This window comes from Xyrauchen texanus, chromosome 35 (assembly GCF_025860055.1).
Source record: "Xyrauchen texanus isolate HMW12.3.18 chromosome 35, RBS_HiC_50CHRs, whole genome shotgun sequence".
NCBI lineage: Eukaryota > Metazoa > Chordata > Actinopteri > Cypriniformes > Catostomidae > Xyrauchen > Xyrauchen texanus.
This window is the reverse complement of record NC_068310.1, coordinates 37913849-37931348: the sequence shown is the minus strand read 5'-3', so window position 1 is coordinate 37931348 and position 17500 is coordinate 37913849. Positions and strand designations below refer to the sequence as shown.

The window sequence follows — 17500 nt, the reverse complement described above, 5'->3', positions numbered from 1 at the left end:
TTTTTGGGTGGACGAACCCTTTAAGACTGTACAACCCATTGAAGTTATCAGCTGGTAGGTAGCGGTTTAGTGTAAACATCAGTCCCCTCACCGGAGTAGCCTTTAGCCTCCTCATTAGCGCGCCCACCTCCCATGCCAGAGACCCCGGTTCGAATCCCGCTCAGAGTGGTTCAAGGAAGACCGGTTACAGAGTTCCTACCGCGATAGGACGATGTAATCGGATATTGATGATGTCTTACATCCTGATGCCGATTGCAAACAGACGATGATCAGCAATATCAGGAAATGGTAAAACTATGGCTCTGGGAAGTCGCCGGATATATTAAACAATAGTCCAGGGTGTGACGAGGCTGAATCCAGTTCGCGAGCTCCTCGTCCAAATGCATTTCATGCGCGGGTAATTTTGCTCATCTACCCGAAACAGGCGGACGTCCTGTAAGACGTCTCGTCGTGACACGTGACAAGAAATGCTGTTAGCGCTTGAAGTAACACATTTATTATATTTATAAGAACAGACTAAAGAAAAGCCGTTAATGCTCGCGTCTGATTCGCCGTTTGTTCAGAGTCGTGCAGCGCAAGTCTCGAGGAACAAGCGCATGTAAAGAGTTTTCACTCTTTTATCTCCGTTTCATTCGTCTGAAAACTGTTCGCAAGAATAATGTCGTCTATAAGAACTCTGCACATGATCTCCGAACATCTCAGGAGCTGCTGTGACTTAAATTCGCTTTATTTCCACGCGGTTAGCATTGTGAACGCAACTCTGCAGGTTCAGTACTATATATATATATTTGTAGTAAAGAAACCAAAAGTAATAGAAGACACTTTCATCTTGAACTTAAAAAGTAGTTTGATTTAATTTTCTTTAGGCAGCGTTATGTATTACCAAAACAACAAATGCGAAAAGAACGCAGCATTATTTTGGAAATTTATTAGGCTAATTTATTATGATTATTATCATCATCTTTACGTTTATAGTCTTTAGTTCTTAATCTGTAGGATATTAGTAATTTTCCACCTGTTGTCGTTGACGGATGCTTGTGTGATGCAAAATGGAGTAAATATTTCGATTTGTGGAGGTGGTTAATTACTTCGTTATTTTATTGTTTTTTGTTTTGTTTCGTTTAAAGTGCGATTTCAACGTAGGAACGTCTTTTGTTTATGTTTTTTGTGTTTCAATAAATTAATTAAATTTTTAAAGCAAAATCAATAAAGCAAAAACAATGTCACGACCCTCGGCAGGGGGGTTGACGATGTAGTCGTATAATGAACTATTTTTTTTTAAGCCGATCTTCGTTAAGATATTTTTACATATTGCCCAGCCCTAGATTCAAACCTACAACCTTTAGGTAACCAGCCTAATCTTTAACCACTAAAGCGAACAATCAATGATCTAATTTATGGGTAGTTTTAAGTATATATTTATTCTAAAACACATTTTAGAGATGTATGTGTGCTATCTGGGATCGAACCTACAACCTTTAAGTTACCAAAACCAGACCTTTAACTACTTAGCCACAGTACCAGCACAATAGTATGCAGTCAAGACTTACCCGAACCACTAAACACTAAAACATGTCAAGTTTCAAACCATTAAACCCTCATTTGGGGTCAGTGTCGTACCCTGCTGAACCAGATGCTGATCTGGGTCTGGGACAGGACGGCCAGGTAGAAGCGTTGCACGCTGGGCTCGATCAGGAAGGGCCGTTCGCCGCTCCGGAGAGGGCAGAGGAGCCTCCGCGGCCAGCCGCTCAGAAAATACATCGCGATCCGGTTCCGACCCAAAATCACTGCGACACCGGAACGGATAAACTCCGTACACCGGCCTCCATGCAACACAATCCCATACAGTTCGGTTCGGATTTAGTCCGGGTTCATATCCGCGGGATTCGGTGTCGGTTCGGATGACGTGAGCCCAAATACCGCTTTATTAATGAAATATCACCGTGTTACTGACACACCGAAACAGAACCGGGTCTCAGCTCGACGTGGTGGGTTTCTAGATCGCTGGACTCGGAGTTCCGACGGGACAGTTAGGATCCGAAATCGTCCCGTGAATCCTCCACCGTCGCCATCTTTAATCACTATTTCTCTCAGAGCCACCCGAGCTCCGCAAACACCGGAAGCCGAAACGACATTTAATCCGCCGTCGTGCCCGTGACCGGCAGCAGAGGCGCGAAATGGCCCAATAATATACATTGATTTAATTTTAAATGTTCGGTTTTCACCTTGAACAAGATTGAAATGTGAGATAATCTTGTCAGCAAATATAATAAAAATATGTATATTCAATTATATATAGAATGATTAACTTTATTGTTAAAACTATAACATATATGCGTTAATGCTAATGCTAATTTAACATTTGTGTGATCTTCGAGACCGCATTATGTAAACAAACTGACATTTAAAGGGAGAAAATCCTGAAAATGAATGAATATTTGGTAGTTATGATAAAAATTAGCTAACTGAAAGTGGAAAATAATATTAATATATAATATTATTATGGCAGTTTTTTGACGCGGACATTTTTGTCCTCTAAGGACCTCCGAGTAATTTTTTTATTGACGCACAAGGGTTAAAATTAGTGTTTTTTATTTTGACCAATTTTTAAAATAAATTGTTTAAATAGCAGTGTTGGGTAAGTTACTCTAAAAAAAGTAATTCATTACTAACTACTAATTACATCTTCAACAGTGTAATTAGATTATTGTACTAATTACTCTGTCTTAAAAGTAATTGCATTACTTATTACTAATTACTTTATAAAATTTATTAATCTCAGCCAGATGAAAAATACAAGGATAGACATGAAACTGTTCCTTTAATTCTTTCAAATAAATTGTATACAATCAAATAAATTATTCATGACCTGGCCAAAGAATTTAAGGGGGCAGCGTTAAATTAGAAAAACAGTAGATGCTAAATTTCAATTTTAAATACACTATTGTTTTATATAGAATTGTTCTAGAGTCTATACAGTATTTAACGCAATTACATAAGAAGTAACTGTTAGTAAATTACTGAAAAATTAAGAGTAATCCCTTTAGTTTTTTCAATGAAAAAGTTATTTAATTACAATAATTAATTACTTAGTTATGCATTACACTCAACACTGTTAACTAGATATACATTTTTATTTAGAACACTTTAAATAATAAAATACTCGAGAGACTCAAAAGACACAAATCTGACCAATAGCTGATTAGTATCGCGGTGGAAATTGTTCATGCCATAGATTTATAGATAGATATAGATAAGTAGATGCCGCATTCGGTTGGTTTGGACACGCTAACCTGGAACCGTCAACGAGGAGGAGGAGCCTCAGACCGCTGCATAAACTGCATTTGTGTGGAAGCAGTTTACTGTGTAATAAAATGACAGACTATGATAAATTCATTCGAAGAGGATTTTAATTGCAGTTTGCCACAAAAACATATATTTTTTACTTGTTTAGAATTTTTATATCATCTATAATCAGATAATCTGAAAGTCTCCAAACTGTTACAGGCCGTATCTGTCCATTTACTTTCATTTGTTAACGAGTGACTCTTTGACAGCTGCTAATGAGGTATCTACATCTATGGTTTCTATGCGCAGACTCTACTAGCGGCGCTCACGGTCTTTCTCGATTTCTAATATTCATGACGCAGAAAACGTCATTTCCGCCAGTTTCAAACGCATCCCTTTGGCGCCACCTGCTGGTGAAAACAGTGAACAGCGCTTTAAGAGTTTATTACCTGTAATTGTGTATGTATATGACACAGTTGCAAAGGCCAACAAATTTTGATAAACATTATTTTATTTTATTATTTAAATGCCCACAAACAGGATCTAAATACATAAATATATACTTTCCCAATGTACATGTGTACTTAAACACTAATTGTTGTTAAATAAGACAGAGACGTATGTTCAATAATAAACATCTTTCTTTAGATGTTACCGGTGCATTTGAACAGGATACCTTGAAAGTAAGTTATAAACATGCACATCCTCACTTGTTGTTGCATTGTGTATTTTGTGCAACAAGAGTCCAGATCTGATTGGAAAACATGGAAATATATCCCAAAATCCCTGGGACATTTGAAGAGCGAGTCAAGTAAGAACATTGCTTTATTTGTCACTGTAAATATCCAACATGTCATATGATGTTAAAAAGATAAAATAAATGAGTATTTATATATTAAATATTGTAAATTATACACAGAAATTCTGCAGTAGATCAGGAGTTAAAAACATGTCAGGAACAACAGCATGATCGAGGAATGATTCAATTAAAATCTATAAATTATTAACTTAACTTTTGTTGACTATTTTAAACATAATGTCAAGCAGCGGTTAGAATAGAAGCAGCGCGTGTGTGTGTGCACATGTGTGTGTGTGCGTGCGTGTGCATTGTGCGTGCGCGCACGCGTGTTGTGTGTGCGTGCATTGTGTGCGCATGTGTTGTGTGCGTGCGTGCGCATGTGTTGTTTGTGTGCCCGCTTGTGTGTTGTGTGTGCGCGCGTGTGTTGTTTGTGTGTGTTGTGTGCGTGCGCGTGTGTGCTCGTGTGTGTGTTGTTTGTGTGTGTGTGTTGTTTGTGTGCTCGTGTGTGTGTTGTTTGTGTGCTCGTGTGTGTGTGTTGTTTGTGTGCTCGCGTGTGTGTGTGTTGTTTGTGTGCTCGCGTGTGTGTTGTGTGCTCGCGTGTGTGTTGTGTGTGTGTGTGTGTGTGTGTGTGTGTGTTGTTTGTGTGCTCGCGTGTGTGTGTGTTGTTTGTGTGTGTGGTGTGTGAGAAAGCCGAGGGAATTTACATGTGAAAATATCTATACATCAAGTATGATTGAGGAGACTGTCGTGAGTTCTGTCAGTCGGATTTTTATCGAGACTCCGTCTTGATCCGTTGGCTGTGGCGCCGTTTGCCGATCCATTACATTCAGCCTGAGGAACACAAATGATAAACACAGAATGAAGGACTTTGAACTTCAGCTGCGGTGACTGTTGACAGACGACCTGTGTACTGAACGACATCTGAAGGGAACGTTTGTCACTGTTACTCAGCAAATAACAGACCAAACGTGTCACAGCTCTTCTCCAAACCACAACAGAGTTTTAAAAACTCCAGAAAAAAAATGGTCTTTTATGGATAAAAATGGTGTGTGTGATGACGTCATGCCTAAAAACACACAGTCACACGTTTTGGTTCATCACAAAAGAATCTGCCCTGAAGCCGTTTCCATTCAGAAGTGTGCGTATATCGCTAATTCTCCTCCCTGATGTCCCTAATTTATTCCTCTGAAGTTTGGGTAAAATGGAGATTATTGAGACAATTCGTTGTAATTAGTTTACTGTCATATTAATGAACAAATAAAAGCATCAGACGAGGAATTGCACTCATAAGTGAGCAGGTGCTCCTCTGATGGGACTGTAATATCGGTCCTGATGTTGCACCTGTCGCTGGTTGCCATCGGTTCACGACCTGAAAGCGGATCGTCATGACCCTGTTCAATTATTGGAGAAACTTCCAGTGTCAGTATCAGGATGCGTGTAATATCAGTGTTACATACATGATACATTCCTCATATTCAATATTTTAATAATCATCTAATCTAAGGCTAGTGCTGCCTCGACCAAACATACTCCTAGTCGAAGTAATAGTCGTTAACATGAGCCATTAGTCGACTAATTAGTCGACGTTTATGAAATGAATTTAATTATTTATATATATATATATTGGTGTCGTCATAAAATGGATAGAGAGATTTGCTCGTTTTCCCATTAATATTATTATTAGGCTATTATTATTATTATTATTATTATCAAATTAAAATTAAATAAAAATATAATAATTATCACTTCATTATTTTAATTGCTTTTTCGTTTCATTTGGAGCGCAATTTCAATTTAGAAATGCATTTGATTTAAGTTTTTTGTTTTTAAAATAAATTAATTTAATTTTCAATGCAAAACTACTAAAGCGAGAATATTAACCGATCCCTCAGCCCGGGGCTTTTGATGTAATTGGCTATTGCTCTCTATATATATATATATATATATATATATCGTGAAGGAGGGAACAAAAGGAAATTATTCACACACGTGATGTATTTTCCCGGATAACGAAATAACCATCCGGTAGAGAATGCACCGATGAAGTCGTTCTTTGCCGGAGAGATTTGGACAACTGTTGTAAAGACATCTTTCAACACACATTTTCATTGCACTTTTGTATTTGAACTTTTAGTTAAAAATAAATAAAAAATAAAGTTCAAAGTTTGAAATCAAGGTGTCTTTCTTTATTGTGTAGCATAACGAAAATTACCCCCTAGTAGCACCTAGCGTAGCACCTAGCGTCCCACCAGCGGTAATACCGTTGTTCGGCAGTTTCTTGTGGAGTTTTATTCTGCGACCAAACGACCAATCAAAACACGGCCGACCAAGACTCTTCTTATCGACTAACGTTTGGTCGACTATCAGGGGGCAGTGCTATCTAAAGCATCGCCATGACAACTGCATAATGTCCCGCATGTTTCTTCAGCAACGACCAACTGAACTTGATCATCATCTCAAATGAGTTTTAGCTTTATAATTAAATTTATATTTTCTGAAGAAGCAGTAAATGTGATCCGAGGTAAAGACGGTTAGATTTAAAGTATTTAAACATTTTAAAATGTTCAAAAGCTGGTTTTATGAGAGTGAACTCGGCATTGGACAAATAGTTCTGATAGTTTTATAGTCTGGAACATTCTGAGAACGTCATTCGGAGCTCATTTAAGTGTGTGTAAAGGCTAGTTTATAGGTCTATAAGTATTTATTTTTTTAGTTTGGTAATTATTTTATTTAATGCTTTATTCATTTGGTAATTTATTTAATTTAATACAGTGAATATCGCCTGCAGCTTTTCAATAGTATAAACAATAATTTAATAGAATTGGGCTATATGTTATGGTGCGATTACATACAATATGAATCGAGCGTTTCGCGTGGTGCGATTACATACAATGCGAATCGAGCGTTTCGCGTGGTGCGATTACATACAATGCGAATCGAGCGTTTCGCGTGGTGCGATTACATACAATGCGAATCGAGCGTTTCGCGTGGTGCGATTACATACAATGCGATCGGCGTTTGGCGTGGTGCGATTACATACAATGCGAATCGAGCGTTTGCGTGGATGCGATTACATACAATGCGAATCGAGCGTTTGGCGTGGATGCGATTACATACAATGCGAATCGAGCGTTTGCGTGGATGCGATTACATACAATGCGAATCGAGCGTTTAGCCTGGTGCGATTACATACAATGCGAATCGGCGTTTGGCGTGGTCGCGATTACATACAATGCGAATCGGCGTTTGGCGTGGTCGCGATTACATACAATGCGAATCGGCGTTTGCGTGGTGCGATTACATACAATGCGATCGACGTTTGCGTGGTCGCGATTACATACAATGCGAATCGAAGCGTTTGGCGTGGTCGCGATTACATACAATGCGAATCGGCGTTTGGCGTGGTGCGATTACATACAATGCGAATCGAGCGTTTGGCGTGGTGCGATTACATACAATCGCGAATCGGCGTTTGCGTGGTGCGATTACATACAATGCGAATCGGCGTTTGCGTGGTGCGATTACATACAATGCGAATCGGCGTTTAGCCTGGATGCGATTACATACAATCGCGAATCGGCGTTTGGCGTGGATGCGATTACATACAATCGCGAATCGGCGTTTGCGTGGTGCGATTACATACAATGCGAATCGAGCGTTTCGCGTGGTGCGATTACATACAATGCGAATCGAGCGTTTCGCGTGGTGCGATTACATACAATGCGAATCGAGCGTTTCGCGTGGTGCGATTACATACAATGCGAATCGAGCGTTTCGCGTGGTGCGTTTACATACAAAGTCAATTCAAAGATGATAATTTGCGACGGGCGGCGCGATCGATGCCAATGGCATGAAGAGAAAATTGCTTCATTCGCGTGAGTTGAAATTTTCACCTCGAGCGATATATACGCATGACGCGTTGTCGCGAAAGCCTATCAGCATTGAGATTGTCCGTATGTCGCCGACGTACTGACGTAGTAACAGAAGAAATCTGTAAAAATGGTTGTAGCGGTGTGCGGGTAACGTCAACGTATCTGGGACTTCCACAACAGATACAGAGCAGCAATCGTTTGATATCAGCCACGGTTGATAGCGGAAAGATGGGTTGTTGTAGAAGCCCCGCCTCCTGTCCTTTTCCGGAAGCGAAGGGGGAATACTCGTGGGTTTGCGTTTACTAGCACAAACGCAAGTTTAAACACAAATTTAATCCAGCAGTCAAACTCACGCGAGTAACGCGATGCAAAAAAAATGTTTCGCGTACAATAAATTGCCTTTCAAGGATGTATACCTTGTCATCGTGGTTAACACACGCTAACGATTGGGGTTACTTCTGTCATGTGACACTACATTTGCGTTAATGCCAATTTTCGACAGAAAGTGCAACATTTGAAGTATCGACACAGAGTTTATGCACTAAAGTTAAACCTGAAAATATTCTGTCGACACAAAGTTAGCGATAATTAGCATTTCCATCAGCTTTATTCTGACGCGCTAAAACTTTTTGCGCAAAAGAAGCTTGGATGGAAACGCTGTCAGTGTCCAGAGACAACACTAGAATAAGGAAATCTTTGATCTTAGTAAAGATATGAGATGTATATTTACAGTGCTGTGTTTGCTGTCTTTAGCTGCGGTCTCCTGCACTGACGCTTTAGTCCAGAAACGGCTGATGAATGGGGCGATGAAGGGATAAATGATCGGCTCTAGAAAGCGCTTGTAAATCCACAGCAGCACAGGAATCACGATGCAGGGAATGCAGACCATCTCTGAGACAGAACTGAAGACAAACTACTGAAGAAACTCCTGCAAAAACACATCAACAGCAGTTTAAGGGTCGGCTGTGGTTACATGCACTCATTCCCTTCACGGTATTAGCACATTTAGCACAAAGTGTGGACTTTTCAGACGGCCCCTTACCCTTCACCGTATTAGCACATTTAGCCCAAAGTGTGGACTTTTCAGACGGCCCCTTACCCTTCACCGTATTAGCACATTTAGCCCAAAGTGTGGACTTTTCAGACGGCCCCTTACCCTTTACGGTATTAGCACATTTAGCCCAAAGTGTGGACTTTTCAGACGGTCCCTTACCCTTTACGGTATTAGCACATTTAGCCCAAAGTGTGGACTTTTCAGACGGTCCCTTACCCTTCACCGTATTAGCACATTTAGCCCAAAGTGTGGACTTTTCAGACGGCCCCTTACCCTTCACGGTATTAGCACATTTAGCCCAAAGTGTGGACTTTTCAGACGGTCCCTTACCCTTTACGGTATTAGCACATTTAGCCCAAAGTGTGGACTTTTCAGACGGTCCCTTACCCTTCACCGTATTAGCACATTTAGCCCAAAGTGTGGGCTTTTCAGACGGTCCCTTACCCTTCACGGTATTAGCACATTTAGCCCAAAGTGTGGGCTTTTCAGACGGTCCCTTACCCTTCACCGTATTAGCACATTTAGCCCAAAGTGTGGACTTTTCAGACGGTCCCTTCCCCTTCACCGTATTAGCACATTTAGCCCAAAGTGTGGACTTTTCAGACGGTCCCTTACCCTTCACCGTATTAGCACATTTAGCCCAAAGTGTGGACTTTTCAGACGGTCCCTTACCCTTCACCGTATTAGCACATTTAGCCCAAAGTGTGGACTTTTCAGACGGTCCCTTCCCCTTCACCGTATTAGCACATTTAGCCCAAAGTGTGGACTTTTCAGACGATCCCTTACCCTTCACCGTATTAGCACATTTAGCCCAAAGTGTGGACTTTTCAGACGGTCCCTTACCCTTCACGGTATTAGCACATTTAGCCCAAAGTGTGGACTTTTCAGACGGTCCCTTACCCTTCACGGTATTAGCACATTCAGCCCAAAGTGTGGACTTTTCAGACGGTCCCTTACCCACCGTCGGCAAATTTTCCAACTTATATAAATTTTAGATATAATTTTATATCAATCTTATATCAACGATTTTACTGTCACGCCATCTGACCATCTTAAATACGGGACCCTGTATTGATTCACTTTATCATTACATTCGGGACGATCTCGTATTTTACCGGACGTGTGGCAACCCGGACATTCATATAAATGTTTATATTTCATTGTTTCACATGTTTGATTAAACATTAAAATGAACAAAATGGGCATTTAGCTTCTTTCCATATAGAATATTTATATTTATTAGAGGTTTACAAACATTAAAAAAGATCAGCTCTGTCTATTAGCTCGATGCTAACTACTGTTGTCCTCTTTATAATAATAAATCTGCTGTATGAAGAACCACACACACACTTTATTCTTACGCATGTATCATCTATTAGAGGAAACGATAGTATGTTAGTTTAAAACACTGTAAAAACGTGGTAAATGTGTGTTAGACTCACCGTATGTTGTTGAAGCTGTTAGTGTTGTGTAACGCTGTTAGTGAGTTCAGTGCTGTGACGTCACCTCCGCTGCTACAGCTGCTGCTGCTGTTGTCCATGTCGCCACCCAGCGGTGCAGATGAGCAACAACACCCTCAATCCCCACTGAACATTGACAGCAAGTCATTACTGGCTTAATCTGGTGAAATTCTGTCATATTTACTCACCCTAATATTGTTCTAACCCCCATAAGTCTTCCATTCTTCCGTGGGACACAAAATGAGATATAAGGCACAACGTTGGTCTCAGTCACCATTCACTTTTATTGCTTTTTTTCACATTTAATTTGTTTAATGAAATTGAATGGTAACAGACATCCACAATAATCTGTTTAAATGTGAAAACTCTGTTTTCAGTTTCCTAACATCTTCGTTTTCCGAAGTATGCAGTTATGTTGCGTGTTAAACGTAATTATCAATGTATGTAAGGCTAGTGAAATTAATGCAATTATTTTCTCTCTCTCTCTCTCTCTCTCTCTCTCTCTCTCTCTCTCTCTCTCTCTCTCTCGCACTCTCTCTCTCTCTCTCTCTCTCTCTCTCTCTCTCTCTATTTATTTATTTATTTTTGGTGATTTTCTGCCCAATCTGGAATGCCCAGTTCCCAATGCGCTCCAAGTCCTCGTGGTGGTGTAGTGACTCGCCTCAATCCGGGTGGAGGAGGATGAATCTCAGTTGACTCCATGTCTGAGACCGTCAATCCGCGCATCTTATCACGTGACTCGTTGAGTGCGTTAACGTCTAGACGTAGCATGTGTGGAGGCTTCACGCTATTCTCCGCGGCATCCACGCACAACTCACCACACGCCCCACCGAGAGCGAGAACCACATTATAGTGACCACCAGGAGGTTACCCCATGTGACTCTACCCTCCCTAGCAACCGGCCAATTTGGTTGCTAAGGAGGTTACCCCATGTGACTCTACCCTCCCTAGCAACTGGGCCAATTTGGTTGCTAAGGATGTTACCCCATGTGACTCTACCCTCACTAGCAACCAGGCCAATTTGGTTGCTAAGGAGGTTACCACATGTGACTCTACCCTCCCTAGCAACCGGGCCAATTTGGTTGCTAAGTATGTTACCCCAAGTGACTCTGCCCTCCCTAGCATCCAGGCCAATTTGCTTGCTAAGGAGGTTACCACATGTGACTCTACCCTCCCTAGCAACCGGGCCAATTTGGTTGCTAAGTATGTTACCCCAAGTGACTCTGCCCTCCCTAGCAACCGGGCCAATTTGCTTGCTAAGGAGGTTACCCCATGTGACTCTACCCTCACTAGCAACCGGGCCAATTTGGTTGCTAAGGAGGTTACCCCATGTGACTCTACCCTCACTAGCAACCGGGCCAATTTGGTTGCTAAGGAGGTTACCCCATGTGACTCTACCCTCCATAGCAACCTGGCCAATTTGGTTGCTAAGGAGGTTACCCCATGTGACTCTTCCCTCACTAGCAACCTGGCCAATTTGGTTGCTAAGGAGGTTACCCCACGTGACTCTACCCTCCCTAGAAACCGGGACAATTTGGTTGCTAAGGAGGTTACCCCATGTGACTCTACCCTCCCTAGAAACCGGGCCAATTTGGTTGCTAAGGAGGTTACCCCACGTGACTCTACCCTCCCTAGAAACCGGGTCAATTTGGTTGCTAAGGAGGTTACCCCACGTGACTCTACCCTCCCTAGAAACCGGGCCAATTTGGTTGCTAAGGAGGTTACCCCATGTGACTCTACCCTCACTAGCAACCGGGCCAATTTGGTTGCTAAGGAGGTTACCCCACGTGACTCTACCCTTCCTAGAAACCGGGTCAATTTGGTTGCTAAGGAGGTTACCCCATGTGACTCTACCCTCACTAGCAACCGGGCCAATTTGGTTGCTAAGGAGGTTACCCCACGTGACTCTACCCTCACTAGCAACCTGGCCAATTTGGTTGCTAAGGATGTTACCCCATGTGACTCTACCCTCCGTAGCAGCCTGGCCAATTTGGTTGCTAAGGAGGTTACCCCATGTGACTCTACCCTCACTAGCAACCAGGCCAGTTTGGTTGCTAAGGAGGTTACCCCACGTGACTCTACCCTCCCTAGAAACCGGGCCAATTTGATTGCTAAGGAGGTTACCCCATGTGACTCTACCCTCCCTAGCAACCGGGCCAATTTGGTTGCTAAGGAGGTTACGCCATGTGACTCTACCCTACCTGGCAACGGGCCAATTTGGTTGCTAAGGAGGTTACCCCATGTGACTCTACCCTCCCTAGCAACCGGGCCAATTTTGTTGCTAAGGAGGTTACCCCATGTGACTCTACTCTCCCTAGCAACCGGGCCAATTTGGTTGCTAAGGAGGTTACCCCATGTGACTCTACCCTCCCTAGCAACTGGGCCAATTTGGTTGCTAAGGAGGTTACCCCATGTGACTCTACCCTGCCTGGCAATGGGCCAATTTGTTTGCCAAGGAGACCTGACTGGAGTTACTCAGCACGCCCTGGATTCAAACCAGCGACTCCAGCAGTGATAAACAGTGTCAATACTTCTTTTTGTAAACAGTAAATAAAAGAAAGATGAACAGATAAACAGAATGACAAAACGACGCGTCTTTCAGAAAGTATTTTTATTGTATTTTCTTATAAATCCACAAGAAAAAATACTTTTATTTACAAAACTGTACAATTATTTGTGCAGTCTCAGTATAGTGATATAACGGCTGATAGATTGAACAGACATTATAAATGTTCTGCGCTCAGAGTTTTACAGGTTCTACATTAATAATAAGACACAGATTGAAATTTGCACCATTTAAAAACACCTGAAAGGATGAAAATGCACACACAAAAACCATTTTTAAAATCCCGTAACATTCAGACAATAATCACACACATGTGTTTTGATTGAAGTCATGTTTAGCATGTAAGAGTAACATGTTATAGACACAGAATTAAACACAACATTGTGAATTTAAGTGCATTATGATAATACAGAAACTTCATATATGTGACAATTATAAGAGGTTATGATGTGATGATGTCGCTTCACTATCATTGTGATCTAGTTTAATGAAAGTCAATAAAACACACATAAATGTAACACATTTAAGCACTTCTGTGTAATCCTCTCGGCATTACAGATCGATTTAAAACCGCTCTTAAAATATTAATTCAGTAACAATAATGGAGCGGCAAACATTAAAACTTTCGGCTCATCTAAAGCAAGTCTTATGCATTCAGTCTTTCAGGGTCAAAGTTCAAGTTGACATGAGTGTGTCACTTTAATATGACTAGATGTTATGAGGCGTTGTCATGTTGTTTATTCACTGAAGCGAAAGATTGAAACAATCGAAGTAGACCGACCATTACAAAAACAGCACAGATGGAGCGCAAGAGCGGCGTCCTGTGTGAACGGCCCTTCCATAACTGGACAAGCTGTGGAGCGCAAGAACGCATCCTGTTTGAATGGCCCTTGTGTAACTGAACAAGCTCGCAAGAACGGCGTCCTGTGTGAGCGGCCCTTGCGTAACAGGACAAGCTTCGCAAGAACGGCGTCCTGTGTGAGCGGCCCTTGTGTAACTGAACAAGCTCGCAAGAACGCGTCCTGTGTGAAGCGGCCCTTGTGTAACTGAACAAGCTCGCAAGAGCGTGTCCTGTGTGAGCGGCCCTTGCGTAACTGGACAAGCTCGCAAGAACGCATCCTGTGTGAGCGGCCCTTAGCGTAACTGGACAAGCTGTGGAAAGCAAGAACGGCGTCCTGTGTGAGCGGCCCTGGCGTAACTGGACAAGCTGTGGAATGTAAGAACGCATCCTGTGTGAGCGGCCCTTGCGTAACTGGACAAGCTGTGGAATGTAAGAACGCATCCTGTGTGAGCGGCCCTTGCGTAACTGGACAAGCTGTGGAATGTAGAACGCATCCTGTGTGAGCGGCCCTTGCGTAACTGGACAAGCTGTGGAACACAAAAACGCATCCTGTGTGAGCGGCCCTTAGCGTAACTGGACAAGCTGTGGAATGTAAGAACGCATCCTGTGTGAGCGGCCCTTGCGTAACTGGACAAGCTGTGGAATGTAAGAACGCATTCTGTGTGAGCGGCCCTTGCGTAACTGGACAAGCCCGCAAATGCAGCGTCCTGTGTGAGCGGCCCTTGCATAACTGGACAAGCTTCGCAAGTGCAGCGTCCTGTGTGAGCGGCCCTTGCATAACTGGACAAGCTCGCAAGAACGCGTCCTGTGTGAGCGGCCCTTGCATAACTGGACAAGCTCGTGAAACGGCGTCCTGTGTGAGCGGCCCTTGCGTAACTGGACAAGCTGTGGAAAGCAAGACGCGTCCTGTGTGAGCGGCCCTGGCGTAACTGGACAAGCTGTGGAACACAAAAGCGCATCCTGTGTGAGCGGCCCTTGCGTAACTGGACAAGCTGTGGAGCGTAAGAACGCATCCTGTGTGAGCGGCCGCTAGCGTAACTGGACAAGCTTCGCAAGTACGCGTCCTGTGTGAGCGGCCCTTGCATAACTGGACAAGCTCGCAAGTACTGCGTCCTGTGTGAGCGGCCCTTGCATAACTGGACAAGCTTCGCAAGCAGCGTCCTGTGTGAATGGCCCTTGCATAACTGGACAAGCTTCGCAAGAACGCGTCCTGTGTGAACGGCCCTTAGCGTAACTGGACAAGCTTCGCAAGAACGGCGTCCTGTGTGAGCGGCCCTTGCATAACTGGACAAGCTTCGCAAGTGCAGCGTCCTGTGTGAATGGCCCTTGCATAACTGGACAAGCTTCGCAAAGCAGCGTCCTGTGTGAGCGGCCCTTGCGTAACTGGACAAGCTCGCAAGAACGGCGTCCTGTGTGAGCGGCCCTTGCGTAACTGGACAAGCTTGTCCAGTTACACAAGCTTGTCCAGTTACACAAGCTTGTCCAGTTACGCAAGGGCCGTTCACACAGGACGCGTTCTTGCGTTCCATCTGTGCTGTTTTTGTAATGGTTGGTCTACTGCATTTACACATGCGTCAGACAGACATCTTTTGTAATTTTGGCGTCTCGCTGTTTTTCAGTGTCGTGCATCATGAGCGTTTTAAGTTAAAAGTATTTCAACTTTGAAAAATGTGCCAATCTGCCTGGTTGATTCTGAACGCAAGAACACGTCCTGTGTGAACGGCCCATCATTAAAAAAGGTGATAAAACTCAGCGAAACTATTGTTAAAAGTCCTGTAAGCGACTTTGTTCGACAACAGCGTGCAAAGTGATTGACAGGCAGAGAGTGTTTCTGATTGGCCGAATCCTCTGATTTCTCTCAGGTAATAGTGTCTTTAACACGTGATATATAAAATAGCTTAAAGCAGCTTTACTGTCGTATGTGTAGAAGTACAGCAGCGGTGTATAAGAGGTACAGTTGTGCTCAAAAGTTTTCACACCCTTGGAGAATTGGTAATAAATCATGAGTGAGCGGGCAAAACACATTTCTGATGTGGGTTCATATAACAGCACAATCATGCATCAATGACAGCCGGCAGTCTTTTATAATGGTTGTCTATGAGGCTCATATTCTGGCAGGTGGTATAGCCACATCGTCTTCCCCCAGAGCAGCCTGTGTTCTCCTGAGGTCACCTGTGGGGTTTTCTTTGCATCCGAAAGATTGTTCTGGCAGTCGTGGCTGAAATCGTTCTTGGTCTACCTGACCTTGGCTTGGTATCAAGAGATCCCCGAATTTTCCACTTCTTCATAAGTGATTGAACAGAACGGACTGGCACTTTCAAGGCTTTGATTGTCTCTTTATATACACAGACACTAACTGCAGTTTAAAAAGCCACAGGTGTGGGACATTTCACTTTAATTGCCGTTTAAAGCTTGTGTGTCTGTAACAAGGCCAAACATTCAAGGGTATGTAAACTTTTGATCAGGGACATTTGGGTGATTTCTGGACTGGTAATCTGGCATATCAGACATTTTCCCGGTGGGCCAACGCACTTTGGGGGCGATCAGGGGCGGACTGGCCATCAGGAGAACTGATCGGGCTCAACTGAAACCCCCCAACAACTATTGGCTGAACTAACCCACACCCCAACCCCCCTTCAATACCTTTTGGCTCAACTAAACCACGCCCCCCCAAGCCCCCCCCAACAACTCTTGGCTCAACTAACCCACACCCCCCCCAACAACTATTGGCTCTACTAAACCACGCCCCCCAAGCCCCCCCTCCCCCCCCCAACAACTCTTGGCTCAACTAACCCACATCCCAACCCCCTTCAATACCTTTTGGCTCAACTAACCCCCCCAACAACTCTTGGCTCAACTAAACCACGCCCCCCAAACAACTCTTGGCTCAACTAAACCACGCCCCCCCCCCCAACAACTATTGGCTCAACTAACCCACACCCCAAACCCCCCTTCAATACCTTTTGGCTCAACTAACCCACACCACAACCACCCCCCAACAACTTTTGCCTCAAAAATCCCGGGACAATTTCTCTTCCCAGTCCGGCACTGATTATGATTTAAAAAGGAGCCAAACAACTATGTGATCATAAATGTCTTCATCTGATCCCTATCCTTAAATAAAAGTTTTTTTGTGCATGAGTCACATTTTCCAAAACAATGCCAAAATTTCACATTTTCTGCTAGGGGATGCAAACTTTTGAGCACAACTGTAGTTCCATAATGACATATTTCTCCAAGCACATCCAGCATACATCTCTTCAGTCATTTAAACAATCCTTCACCCAACAACAACAACAACAACAACAACAACAACAACAACACATTATTAGCTCGACCGCATGTCTTCCCAATCCTGTGTGTTGTTGTTTCTTCAGTGGAACACAAAGAATGGACACACACTTGCATCTGTGATAAAATGATGGCGCCCCCTATGGAGGAAATATATTCTCTGGAATAGTTCAATAATGTTTTGTGATATGATAACAGCCTGTTTTTGCTGTTCGGTTCTGCTCTTGTCCTGAGTTTGAGAGGCAGCGTTCTCAAATATGGAACGTTTACTGACACACTACTCTAAACACTAGCATCAGTCCCCGTTAGACAGCATTGTGACATCACAC

At 43.1% G+C, this 17500-nt stretch overlaps 2 protein-coding genes and 1 pseudogene across 2 annotated transcripts in view; all 3 read right to left on the bottom strand.

Moving 5' to 3' along the window:
• Positions 1-2073, bottom strand: part of LOC127629163 (guanine nucleotide exchange factor subunit RIC1-like) — a 36025-nt pseudogene extending 33952 nt beyond the window's left edge.
• Positions 2074-4612: 2539 nt separating this feature from the next.
• LOC127629176 (UPF0729 protein C18orf32 homolog) lies at positions 4613-10518 on the bottom strand. The gene is made up of 3 exons (XM_052106285.1): positions 10456-10518; positions 8690-8887; positions 4613-4918 (listed from the first exon to the last, which is right to left on the bottom strand). Exons 2-3 carry the CDS (start codon positions 8846-8848, stop codon positions 4811-4813), a joined length of 267 nt encoding a protein of 88 aa, XP_051962245.1. The 5' UTR covers positions 8849-8887; positions 10456-10518; the 3' UTR covers positions 4613-4810.
• Positions 10519-16816: 6298 nt separating this feature from the next.
• LOC127629174 (lysosome membrane protein 2-like) overlaps positions 16817-17500 on the bottom strand; it is an 11047-nt gene continuing 10363 nt past the window's right edge. Inside the window, exon 6 of the mRNA XM_052106282.1 lies at positions 16817-17500. This exon is cut by the window's right edge and continues 124 nt beyond it. The gene's annotated coding sequence lies outside the window, so the exon portion shown is untranslated.

What these genes read in the sequence shown, in the direction of transcription:
- LOC127629176 (XM_052106285.1), bottom strand. Translation starts at nt 8,848, where the DNA reads ATGGTCTGCATTCCCTGCATCGTGATTCCTGTGCTGCTGTGGATTTAC. An exon ending in AAGACAGCAAACACAGCACT is followed by an intron (nt 4,919 to 8,689) that starts GTAAATATACAT and finishes TGTGTTCCTCAG; the next exon opens with GCTGAATGTAATGGATCGGC.